The following is a 14440-nucleotide window of genomic DNA, read 5'->3' as shown; positions in this document are numbered from 1 at the left end:
TTTAATCTTTATTTAATAATTCAAATACCAACGTGAGATAAATATATAGACAAAATATATAATATTATAAATACATAATACAGTTCTAAATTGAAAGAATATTAATAAATTGATTATATCATATATATGTATACTATTGTAGTTTGTGTGCGTTATTTATATTATTAAATTATTTATATTTATTTTATTTTTATATTAATATATATATATATATATATTTTTTTTTATATTTATATTATTTTATTATTTATATTTATTTTATAATTATATTAATATATATATTATATATATATTATTTATACTATATATTTTATATTTTTATATTTATATATTTTATATTTTTATATTTTTATATTTATATATTTTATATATTTTATATTAATATTAAATATTATTTATATATTATATAATTTTATATTATATAGCATATATAATATACATTAAAAACCTAAATTATATAGCATATATAATATAAATTAAAAACCCCTAAATTATATAGCATATATAAAATAAATTAAAAAATTTATTAAAACTATTTACCATATATATATATATTTAGCAAATTATCGAATTACTTTACTGAAAATTTATTATTATATAATTTAAATTCTTTATCATTGTCAGCAAAGTTAAATTTTTGAGTATAGTATACCATTTTGATAAAAAAAACATATGTTTAAATGATATTATAATCACAGTAAAGATTAATAACTATTAAAACAAGATAAATCGTTGTAATCATAAAGTATCGATCGAGTTTTATCGAAATACGTTATTTTAAGTGATTACAAACGTTCCACTCATTTCCCAAACCTTTTTCCACCCTAGTCCCAAACCCACACCCACACCCACCCTCACAACTACTACCACCCTACTGTGGCACGTATAATTTACCTTTTTTTTTTTAATTCTCCACGGGGATGCGACAGGATGCAAGGTTAATCCGGCTGATTCGTAAAACTGCGAGCTTAATCGGATTTGCGTTTGAAATTTTGTCAGAGGAAATCGGTGTCAAGTTTTATATAGCACGCGGAACTCGTCGTCAATTCGAGTTTTTTTCGTTTGTGGATGTTCGTGAGGGTGAGAACGAAGGGAGGAGGAGGAGAAGGAGAAGGAGGGGGAGGAAAGTGTTCCCGAACCCCTGGTTGATTCGTTTATACTCGTTCGTATTCGGTTTTTTTCTTTCTTTTTTTTTTTTTTTTTTTTGGTTTACTACTTTTTTCTCTTTATTCTTTTTGTTTATTTATTCACTTCTTCATCTTCTTCTTCTTTTACTTTTTTTTTCTGTTCTTTTTTTTTCTTTTTCTCTCATTTCCCTTTGCATTATTTGTTGATCTCGCAAACTCGTGTGTGTGTTTGTATCACTGTGCTGAAAAACTGTCGTAGGGAAAATACAGAGTACTGTAGAATTTTCATTTAGCTATCTTCAATGGAAATAATTTATGACGTAAATGAACGTAAAAAAGGACTATTTCTCTCTCTTTCTCTTTTTTTTTTTACTTTTGTTTTTTGATTCCTCTCTCTTTCCGCAATATATTTCTTTCCTCTTTTTTTTTTTTCAAATCGATGTCGCATTACGATTTCATACAATTTCTTTATATATATATATATATATATTTTTTTTTTTTTTTGTAAAAACGAAAAGAACAAAAAGGACAAAAAATGTACCACACACACGAATTTTTTTTTTCTTTCGTTTTTTCATCATCCCCGCGTTGAAAACACACAAACACACATATCACACATACCTATAACACGTTTTACTCTCGTTAATATTCTCAACGTTCGATTAAAAAAAAAGTATGCATGAGATACGTACGTCATGTGTTTGTACGTGTGTGTATTCGTTTCGTAAACGAAGCAAAAGGAAAATAAGAAAGAGAGTAAAAAGAAATAGAAGATGAAGAAGAAGAAAATTAAAAAATAACAAAATAAAACAACAACAACAACAACAACAACAAAAAAGAAATTAAAAATAGAGCAAGTTAAAAAAAAAAAACACGTTTTAACGTTTGACCCTAAAATTTGTATTTTCCATTCGACATTTTTTCTCCTTTCTTTTTTTTTTAATTCTTTCTTTATTTCTTTCGTTTCTCTTCTTTTCTTTCTCCTTTCTTTTCTATTTCTCTTTCAGTTGATGCTTTCCAGTAATAGCAACAGCAACAGCAAACTTTTCATGCGTACAAAGTTGATGTAAACGTTGCCAACGTTGATAACTATGTATATGCATTTTCTCTCATCGAAATAAAGAACGAAAAAAAGTATTAAAAAAAAAAAAAGAAAGAGAAAGAGAATGAAAGAGAGAGAGAGAGAGAGAGAGAGAGAGAATAAAAAAATAAAAAAAGTAGTAGAAGAATAAAGAAGAAAGAAGAAAAAGCTCTTCCAGCAAGCTTTTCTACCCTTTTGGGACCTCTTTATAAAGACCATAGGCGTCGAAGGAAAAAGAAAAATAGAAAAATAGAAAGAGAGAAAGAGAGAAAGAAAGATACTTTCGTAGAGAAAACAAGAAATTATTTTTACGAGCTTTATACAGACATTTTATATACATATTATATTATATATATATGTATAATAACTTTTTAAATTTAAAATTAAATTTAATTAAATTTTAAAATTGTATAGAATTATAAATATAATATAAATATAATATAAATTTTAAAATAAAATAGAATTTTTATATATTTGTTATAAAATATTATACTACTATAATATAATATAATATGTGTACTACTAAATATAGTACTAAATATACTATTAAATATACTATTAAAAATAGTATAATATAAATAGAGTATAAAAATATATAATATAAATTTTAAAATAAAATAGCATTTCTTTTTATTTTTTATAAAATATTATTCTACTATAATATAGTACTAAATATACTACTAAATATACTACTAAATATACTATTAAAAATAGTATAATATAAATATAGTATAAATATATAATATAAATTTTAAAATAAAATAGTATTTTTTTTATAAAATATTATACTACTGTAATATAGTATAATATGTATAGTACTAAATATATTACTAAATATACTACTAAAAATAGTATAATATAAATATAGTATATAAATATATAATATAAATTTTAAAATAAAATAGAGAATTTTTATTATTTATAAAATATTATACTTTCTCTACTATATATAGTATAATATAGATATAATATAAATTTAATTTATAATAAAATATAATATAACATTATAATATAAGTAATATATAATATTATATATATTATTATATATATATATATATTTTTTTTTGTATGTATATTATTTATATATTTATTTATAGTATGTATTATGTATATGTTTAGTATTACGCACTAATACTAATAATACTACTAATACTAGTACAAGTATGGTACCCTTACAATGTGCTTTAGTTTTCTATCCTTATTTCACACTTACCAAACCTAACTTCTCCTCTCTCTCTTCCCACCTTATCTTTTCCATGTATATCCACCCACCCATCCCCCAACCAACTCCCATCCCTTTCACAGGACGAGTTATTGGCACGAACGTAGTACCCTGCCGTAAGATGATAACTGGTCGTAAATTTTCAACGAATTTTCTAGTATATTCCTATCTACGAAACACCTATTATCTTCATTCTAACGAGGCCATCTGTATTATCGTTGTAATATATTAAATACTATTGTTTGTTTTATTACAATCGACTTATTTTAATGTTTTTTTGTTTTTTACCGGTGGTTATACTACTTAAGCTTTCTGGTTCGTTTTTTAAAAATATATTTCGTACATAGAACATAAATATTTTCGATAAATAATTTTTTTTACGATAGAAAAATACATTTAACGTTATATCTTTATATTAATTCTAGTCATTTATGATAATGTATTTTTTTATCGTCAAAATGTTTATTATTTTCATTAAAATAAGGTCATCTGTACTATTAACCTAATTATTTATTTATTTATTTTTTGTTATCTTTATTGTAGTTTTTTTGTTCGTTGTTTATTTTAATTTTTTGATTATACTTGACATTACTTCTTTTTTTTTTTATTTCAATATTTTGGATATATAGAAAGAATTATTTTAATTTAATTTTTTTTGTCTACTGTTACATCCTACGAATGTTTCATTATTCAAATGAGATATTTTTCTTGTCAAAGGTCAGGTTTGTGCAACATAAGAAAGATTTATCTTTTTATTTATTTAAATGCGATATTTTTTTGGTCAACGGTCAGATTTGTGCAACATAAGAAAGGTTTATCTTTTTAATTATTTAAATGAGATATTTCTTTTTTTTTTTTTTGGTCAAAGGTCAGGTTTGTGCAACATGAGAGAAAGATTTATGTTTGTAAAAATCTTATTTTACAATTTTTAACGAATCTTCATCCTTCGTCATAGTTATTTTTTTGTTTTGTTTATGAAACACTAACGAATTTTTCCGACTCGTTCTTTTTTCTCAATTATATGTAATTTAAGATATTCCTAGAAACATAATTTATTTAAAAAGCAGTTTATTTCAACCATAAATCAAACACATTTTTCTACAAATTCTGAACACTTCTGAAAAGTTAGTATCACTCAGGTCGCAACTTTGAAAAGTATAAAATAACTCACTTAAACCAATCAGTTTTTAAGGGTTAGTATATTTATCCAATAACGAACCAATGATGTTTCTTTTTTGAAAAATCACTCAAGGAAAAAAGTGGGGGAATGGGCGGGAGTTAGAATAGTTCACGAAAGAAATATTTCAAAATCTTGACCTAAGTTTAGTTGGAAAATGTTCGTCTGTGATGAATAATTGACATTATGGTTTGGTCAATTTTCTATAATTAATTTTAAATAAATAAATAAATAAATAAATAAATAAATAAATAAATAAAAGTGAACAAATGAAAATCTTGTTTTTATACGTCAACATTAATTTAACAAAATTTGAATTATCAACTAATGATAGACAATTTCAACAAACTCTAATTGAGATAATGGTACGTGTGATGAAAAATGTAAGTGATAAAACTAATTATTCTAATTTATTATATTTCGTAAGCTAATGTTCATATTTCTTTTTTACTCAAATTATTATCTTTTTCAATTATTTCAACCTAATTGCACATTCTCTTTGTCATACATTTCTTAAAGGCTCTTTTTCATAATTTGATGAATTTCATTTCATGTTATAGAAATGTATTTAATTCATACTTCAAAAAAAAAAAAAAAAGAAAAAAAAAACAGAAAAGAAAATAGTCATTTTTATTATTATTCTTATCATAATAATATAAAACGTATTATACTAATTGTACGAGAATTAGAACAATTGTATATATATACATATATATATATATATATACCATTATTATGGTATATATGGTACCATATATTACATATATATTACCATTTAAAAAATTTATGTTAATAATTATTTATTTTAAGTTTTGCATACTATGATATTTGTTTTTTTTTATCTTTTTTTTTTTGTAGAATTTGATGCTTCATTAGAATCCATAAAAAAAAAAAAATAATTAGTCATCATTCCATTTAGAAAAATTATCTTAAAAAAAAAAAAAAAACAAGTTTTGTTTTAGTATTATATTATTGGTTTTCTAATTTAGTTTAATTATACAGGAAACACATTTTTTTTTCGTACAATGTATAATATATTTTACGAGTTATTTTCAAACGTCACGTTTCGTGACTCATCCCCTTTGTATACTTAAATTTAATTGCATACTCGATTTATTGTTTTTACTTTTCTCTCTCTCTCTCTCTCTCTCTCTCTCTCTCTCTCTCTCTTCGAAAGCAAACTTTAATCTGCTTTTTTTTTCTATACGCGATGTTTAATAACAAAAACTTTGTATCGTGAAAAATAGAATTAAAAAAAATAAAAAAATAAAAATGATTAAAACGCTTATTATAGTTAAGGGGATGAAAATATTTAATATTTCAAATCTATAAAATAAAAAATAAAAAAAATAATTTAATTTTTAAACTATATATAGTTAAGGGGATTACAAATATTTAATATTTTAAATCTATAAAATAAACAAAGTTAAAAAAAAAAGGAAAACAAATGATCGTTAAGGGGATGAAAAATATTTGATATTTAAAATCTATTTAATTTTTTTTCTCTTGCATAGATTTATTTATCGATATAAAAATGATATTTGATTTTTTCAAAGTGAAAAATAATTGAATAAAATCAAGTTAAAAAAAAAAATAATAATAAAATAAATTATTATAGTTAATGAATATTTATTCTTTATAAATTTGAATAATTATCATTCATATGATATTATTAGAAAGATTAGGTATACGTTTTGCGTTTAATGAGCAAGTGCATTATCGTAAAGTAGTGAATCTTTGCTAAGGCGTTAATGGACCGTAACTTCTAATATTCCCTAAGGACTAAGTTTCCAGCTAAGTAATGCAGCCCTTAGGAATTAGATATTAACGTGTCTTGGCGTATGTATATCGTTAATAAAAGATTCAATGGTGTTATCGATATCGAAAGGATAGTTCATTAACATTGTTCCTATTTGATATATTATAATACTCTTTGAACATATCGTTTTAATACTTTCATTAGGTTCTAATCAAATTCTAATTTGGTTAAAAAAATAAAAAAATAAAAAAACAGAAAGTATTTTTTTTAACCCTATGAATACTTTTAACTACAATGTTTTGTAAGAACGAAATAATTTATTATTAACACGTTCTGTGCCACGTGTACCATCGGTGGTACACGTATCATTACACATATTTATTTGATGTACTCAAAAAAATATATGTTTATAATAAATTTAATTCTATACAAAAAATATTCCTATTAAAATATTATAAATATAATATAAAATAAAATACATAAGTTTGTTTAATTGTTGTATATACAATAGTTAATAATTACATGTAATGATTGATTTTGTTCAGGTAAAAAGGGTTTGACACGGAACGTGTGTTTTAACTAGATTTTTAATAATAAATTATATTATTATAATTGATTAATATTTATTATTAAATTATTATTATAATTAATTATATATAAACAAACGAACAAAACTGATATTCAATATAAAAAATTGTTCGTATGAAAATTACAGTATATATATATATAGATATATGTACATATAGTATTGAAGATGAATACTATTCCTTTCATCTCGATCAAAAATTTTTAAGCAATTTCTGCGATCGTCATGTTCACTCAGTCAGTTTCAACGAGTGCATTAATCTTAGTCGTGGCAAGAACATTTCTAAGATATTTTACTTGAACGATTTATCTTAAAATGAATCGATAAAAGTTACATTAGTTCTTATTCATAAAAATATCGTTTAAAAGTTGTATTTCATTCAAAAGCAGAGAAATTATGCAATTTTACAAAAAAAAAAAAAAAAAAAAACAAAAAAAAATGAATTTATTTCAATAGAATTTGATTGATTAGAAATAATAATTTTTTTAATTAATATAATATATAATTTAATTTAAATAATAAATATAATATATTTCTTATGAAATAAATTGAATATAAATTAAAAGTAATATTTTTATTATTAAATAGATTTGATAAAATATAACAAAAATAAAATAAAATAAAATAAAATAAAATAAAATCAACGTTATATTATTTGTCACGTTTGTTGTCATATTAAACATTATTAAATAAGAAAAGAATTTTAGGTCATTTAAAAAAAAAAGAAAACACATATACATATATATTTTAAAATATATATGTATTATATTATTATAAATATAATACTTACCAAAAGAAATGATAAGAGTGAAGAATATGCGAAGAGAAGTAGACATCTCTTTTCCTCAAGGCCGAGGCTGTTTTCACATATCGGACATCTCGTTGTGTATAATATAGATACGTATATATAACATATGTATATATATATAATATATATATGTATATATATACTATCTTAGGCTCATTTCCAAGATATCATTATTCCACGTAGTATAATTGTGCCACTAACGAAAATAACACTTGCTGTCACTTGAAATTAATTTAACACTCAAACTCACACATTTTCTTCCTTTTTTATTTAAATAATGTTTTTATATAAAAATCATCGAAGTTAATTTTTATCCTTCTTCTTCTTCTTTGTTTTCTATCCTGTGTGTGTGTGTGTGTATGTATGTATGTACGAAAACAACTCGCGAAACGATTTGCGATGAATATCGAATTATCGATTATTTCCTATTCGTTGACCCTTTCGTAACAAGGATGCTTGTCATTAACACATCCCTACGGTCAGTTCAATTCAAAGTTAAATGAATGAATTCACATTTACACACACATATATATATAATATATATATAACTACACACACAGTATATATGTATATATATATATTAATTTTTACTAATACGACACGAAAATATCGTAGAAGAAATGATAATTCTTTTCTTTTTGCTTTTTTTTATATTATTTTTAATTAATAATACGTACTTATCAAAAAAATGTATTTAATCATGAGACTAGGAAATATTTTCCAAATACCTCAAATTGTTTCAGAAAGTTCAATTCTTGAATTTAGTAATTCTTTGGTAACTTTTTGATAATTTGTATTTTATTTTTTTCCACTCATTCACTTTCTATAGTTTTGTTTATTAATTACGTTTGAAATAATTATGATGGTCTTCGATGTGATTTAATAATTCTTTGGTAACTTTTTGGTAACTTTCTGTCTTTCTTTCTCTCACTCACTTTCTATCTCTTTGTTTATAAATTACGATAGTCCTCGATGTAATTTAGTAATTTTTTTAATAACCTTCTTTCTCTCATTTTCTATCTTTTTACGTTTTAATAATAATAGTAGTAGGACAGGAACGATTATGTCAAAAAGTAGTTAGATTATAGGAAGATCTAGGATGTGGGACGAGTTGGTGATAGAGAGAAAGAAGACGAGGTGGGTGGAGGATAGTTAACGTGAAAAGAGGATGAGAGACATCAGGGTTGTTAAAGCGATTATCGTTCAACCGTTAGACGGCTCATCGATCATCGCATATTCTATGCCATGCTCACAAGATGCAGCAACCTTTGTCGTTGTCCTAGGTGCCTAGTGCCTGCCTAGTCGTATTCGTAGTTGTAGTCGTAGTCGTAGTCGTAGTCGTAGTAGTAATCGTCGTAAACGTAGTTAGGCTTAGAATTAGTTGGGTTAGGCTTCTCTAATAGTAAACAATCTTCGTCAATCTAGTCACACAGAGAGTGTATTGCGATTGGCTGGATTTACAGACTTAAGTACAATTGATCCTGATTATTATGATGATAATACAGATAATACTAATGACTATAATAGGATTGTATCAAATAGGTAAAGTTACCAGTAACTACAAATTTTGATCAATTGGTCATACATGGATTAATCCAAATTGATTATTATTATTATTTATATTTAATAGGTTTAGTTATATAAATGATATTTCTTCTAATAACCTCCCCATTAGTTGTAATGAAAATTCACAGTGATATTTTTAACTAGAAATTGTGTTGATCAATTGGTCATACATAGATTGTAATCCAAATTGATGATGATGATTATTATTATTATTATTATCTATATTAAATAGGTTTGATTATATAAATGATATTTCTTCTAATAATCTCCCCATTAATTTTAATATCAATTCACACAGTGATATTTTTAACTAGAAATTTGAATCAATTGGTCATACATGGATTATAATCCAAATTGATGATTATTATTATTATTATTTATATTAAATAATTTTGGTTATATAAATGACATTTCTTTAGTACCCCCTCTATTACTATTAGTTTTAATGAAAATTCACGATGATATTTTTTATTTTGGATAGATAAAATGTGAGATAGAATATGAGATAGAGAAAGATAGAATGATATAAAGAGAGAGAGAGAGAGAGAGAGAGAGAGGGGAGAGAAGAGGAAGAATTATTTTTCCTCAGGGATAGTCTGGTTCAATCTTTCCCAATAGAATTCGAAATTAGAATCAACGAGTAGGTTTTGCCAACTTGGCAAAGTAAGAAATCCTCTCTTCTCGTATGCTCTTTCAAGAATAATGAAACTTCTTTTTATTCTTGTTCTTCTACTTTTTTTTTTTTTTTTATTTATATATATATATATATATTCTTGTTTCTTCTTTCTTCTTTCTTCTTAAAGATTTAAAAGTATCTGAAAGTTAGAGTCACGTTGACGTTATTCCACAAAATAAAAAGTAAGAGAAAGAAGAAGAAGAAGAAGAAGAAGAAGAAGAAGAAAAAAATAGGAGAAGCTTTTTCTTTTTTTTTTCCTCTTTTCTTCTTCCTAAGTGTCCTCTTATCAAGAATTCACTGGCAAAACTTATAGACAAAGTTATCAAAATCCTTCCGGACACACAGTGAAGACGTGTTCTCACTTTTTTATTTTTTTTTTTTGTAGATTCTTCAAGTTGATATCCAATTGTCGACAAGACACCAACCAAAACCCCTATTTTCTTCTTTTTATACGATAACACTTTATATTTTTTGTTATCTTCTTTCTTCTTTATTTTTTTTTTTTTTTTTTTTTTTTTTTAACACTAGTCAAACAAACAACATTAAGAACACGATATTTCAATATAAACTCACGTTTATTACTTTTCTCTTGGTATACTCTTTTTATGAGATTATTCGTAGATTCGTGAGATTATCAATCATTCTCACGTAATAATCTCGATCTTCTACACGAAGCTTTATACTTTTATCTTGTATTTTTATTTAACGAGTAAACACCATTGTTTCAATAGTTTGTTCTTTTCTTTTTTTTTTTTTTTTTGTTAGATCACAAATCACAAATAACACTGATATTATTTCAATATTATAATATGTTTTTGTCAACACCAATTATGAAACCTTTAAATCAAGCAATGTCCAACGACCCGTCATGTCTGTATCCATGTTCATCAGGAAAAAAAAAGATGATATCTCATAAATGATGTTATCTCATCGAAATCCAATCGTTTATTTTCAACACATGGAAAATTTAACTGTTGATTAATTAAAATTGATTTAAAATAACAAATTTGAAGAAAGATTTAAAAATGATAATAGTATAATATTAATAATAATAAAAATAAAAATAACGATCACACAATAACAACAACAATAACAATAACAATAACAATAATAATAATAATAATAATAATAATAATAATAATAATAATAATTAGGAAACGTCAGAATAAGAAGTAACCAGGAATGTGGCCCTTGTGGTATAGCCCTTTCGAAACGACGATGCTCCCGCGTCAAGGATAACCGAGGGACTACATTGCGCGAGCGCCAGTCTGACCTCGAGCACGCAGCCGCTCCGCCGTAGCAGCAGCACCCTATCAAGATGCGCGCGCTTACATATACATATACAACACCCATTTACCCTACATCCATCTCTCTCTTTATATATATATATATATATATAAATATATAGAATATATATATATATATATATATATATATATATATATATATATATATATATATATATATATATATATATATATATATATATTATAGTATAAATGTATTCATGTATATAAATTTTTGTATTTAGAATTTTATTTATTTAGGTAGTCACATTTGTTGATTGGTATATTGGGGTGTGAGTACATATATATATAGTTTAGAATGTATATAATATATGTATATAGTATAAATATATTTATGTATATAAATTTTTATATTTAGAATTTTATTTATCTAAGTGTGCACATATTTGTTTATTTGTATTATATATATCGGGGTGTATGTGAGTACATATATATAGTTTAGAGTGTATATAATATATATAATATAAATATACAAATTTTTGTATTTAGAATTTTTGTATATAGAATTTTAGTTATTTAAATACACGTATTTGTTGATTGGTATATGGGATTGTATGTGAGTGCATATAGAATGTTTAGAATATATATAATAGTGTATATAATATAAATATATATTTAAATATATAAATTTTTAGATTTAGAATTTTTAGGTAAACATATTTGTTGATTAGTATATTAGGATGTATGTGAGTACATATATATATAGTATAAAAATAATTACATTTTATAAAGTTTTATATTTACCATTTTGTTTTTTTTAGGTACACATTAGTTGTTGGTCCGTATATTAGGTTATTGTATACGAAGATACATAAAATATTAATGCATTTAAAATGTTGTTTTTTAGCTACACAAATGTATGTGTCAGTATACAAGATTATACATATGCATTTTAATTTATTTTTATAAATATATATATATACATATATGTTTTGTGTGGAGCAATGTGTGTTTTATGTAAGATTTTTTTTTTTACTGGATTTGTAAAAATGAGTGTTTTATATATTTATGTATTTTTTTCTTTATTTTTTTTTTTGTAATACATTTGTGTAGGTGTATATAAATATATATATATATATATTATCTAGGAAAAATATATATATGTATATTTTATTATCTCTTTTTTTCTTTCTTCATTTTTCTATCTTTCTTCCTTTGTAGAATATAATACATGATACATATAAAGTACATACGTAGAATACGTTAAGCGTTACAAGCTGACTTCTCAGATAGTTATATTTTTTTTTCTGTCGTCCCGATTAAATGGGTCGGCAAAAAAGAAATATTTTCCAAGAGAAAAGGAAAAATGTATTTTCTTGGGAAATTCTTCTTCTCTCTTTGACATCGATCGAACTAATACACACACGAGTTTTATATCTTTCATTCATGGTTTAAAAAAAAAAAAATATACACTACCTTCTTCTATTATATATATGTTTGATATATTTATAAATATTCAATGAGTTAGATAAATCAATTCTATAAAAGAATCAGCTTCTAAAAAAAAAATCAACTTTATAGAAATAATTCTAATAACAAAAATGAAACCAATACATTTTCATTCTCATTATTTTTACTTATCTAAAATCTAATAAAAACAATAAAAAAGGAAAACTACAAAATTCATATATATATATTACCTAAGATTTATATATTAACTTATAGAACTTATATAAGTTCTATAAGTAATTATATATAAACTTATATAATATATCTAATTTATAATATTATATTACAAAAAACTTATTATAAAATTAAATATTAAATAAATATTGAAATAAATTATTTATAAATTATTTATATTTATTAAAAAAAATTTAATAAATATTAAAAAACATATATATATATGAATAAGTTATATAAATTAAATACCTAATATATATATCTAATATTTAAACTTATATAGAATATATTTAATTTAGAATATAATAATAACAATATTTATAATATAATATTAATAAAAATTAAATATATTATACTACAAAATATATATAAATAAGTTATATAACTTAAATACCTAATATATAAACCTAAATATCTAATATTTAAACTTATATAATATATTTAATTTATAATATAATTGCAATAACATTAATAATAATAATAATAATAATAATAATAATAATATAACACTATTTATAATATAATATTAATAAATTAAATATATTATATTACAAAATATATATTGAAATAGTTATCGCGTTAAATACATAGATTTCGTAGAAATCAACATGTAACACTTTAAATGTGCCCCACCCTGTACATGGCCTCTATACTACGTTTATATATCAGAGTACTCCCTCTTCTTCTACACGTTCGCTTCTGCCACCCCCTTTTCCAACGCCGAGCACAACCCCTTCCTCTTACACCTTTTCCTCTCACCCTTTTCCTCTCTCTCTCTTTCCCTCTTTCCCTCTCCCTCTCTTACTATTTCTTCCCTTCCCTTCTCTCTCTCTCTCTCTCTCTATCTCTCTCTTTCTCATTCTATCTCTCCCTTTACTCTCTCATAGCCACTATTCTTCTCAGTTCTACGCTTTCCAAGGAAGATCCGAGGCAGTGCTTCGATAAAAACACGAAAAAGCGCGAATCCGGTTATAACTTATGGCCTGAGATAATTAAAAGAAGTTATACGAGTCTTGTACGACGTTTCTCTTTCTCGTTAGTCTACCCCTTTCTCTCTTTCTCTTTTTCTTTTTCTTTTTTTTTTCGTAAAATTTTTCTTTTTTCGTTTTCTTCTTTCTTTTTTCTTTTTTCTACTACTCTCGAAAGATAATTCTAAAGAATATTCTCAATTTGCGAAATAGAAGTGTGTCACTGCTGCTTTTATTGATATTAATTTTTTAAATGATTATTTTAAATTTAATTATTATTATTATTATTATTATTGTTATTTTTTTCAAAATACAAATACATTTATAATTGATTAAATAAAGAAAAATTCTAATAAATAATATTTTTATACATACATTGTAAATAATTACAGAGTCGTGTGTTGTTATAACGTTTCATTTTGATCAATACTCGGCGCATGAGGGGTAATTATGATAATGGATTAATTACAAAAAAAAAAAAGAGAGAAAACAATGTATAGGAGGGGAAAGAAAATTTGATCCAATGGTTTTTATCGTTTA

General features: G+C 23.5%; 1 protein-coding gene across 6 annotated transcripts in view; it reads right to left on the bottom strand.

Annotated features, from left to right (window-relative positions):
• The window catches only part of LOC107074532 (defective proboscis extension response 8), a 42304-nt gene extending 31017 nt beyond the window's left edge, over positions 1–11287 (bottom strand). Inside the window, exons 1-3 of one of the 6 annotated variants that reach the window (XM_089170551.1) lie at positions 11180–11284; positions 10365–10874; positions 7743–10141 (exon numbers count right to left, since the gene is read on the bottom strand). In XM_089170551.1, coding sequence (XP_089026677.1) covers positions 7743–7788 — 46 coding nt within the window. In that variant the 5' untranslated portion in view covers positions 7789–10141; positions 10365–10874; positions 11180–11284. Of the gene's footprint in view, positions 1–7742; positions 10142–10364 lie in introns of all 6 variants that reach the window. The other 5 variants (XM_089170549.1, XM_089170550.1, XM_089170548.1 and 2 more) reach the window with 5 other exon arrangements.
• Positions 11288–14440: the final 3153 nt, after the last annotated feature.

Source organism: Polistes dominula, unplaced genomic scaffold, assembly GCF_049000335.1.
Source record: "Polistes dominula isolate Pdom_NZ unplaced genomic scaffold, Pdom_raw_medaka contig_79, whole genome shotgun sequence".
Lineage (NCBI taxonomy): Eukaryota > Metazoa > Arthropoda > Insecta > Hymenoptera > Vespidae > Polistes > Polistes dominula.
The sequence above is the reverse complement of the archived record's forward strand: the minus strand, read 5'-3'. Positions and strand labels throughout refer to the sequence as shown.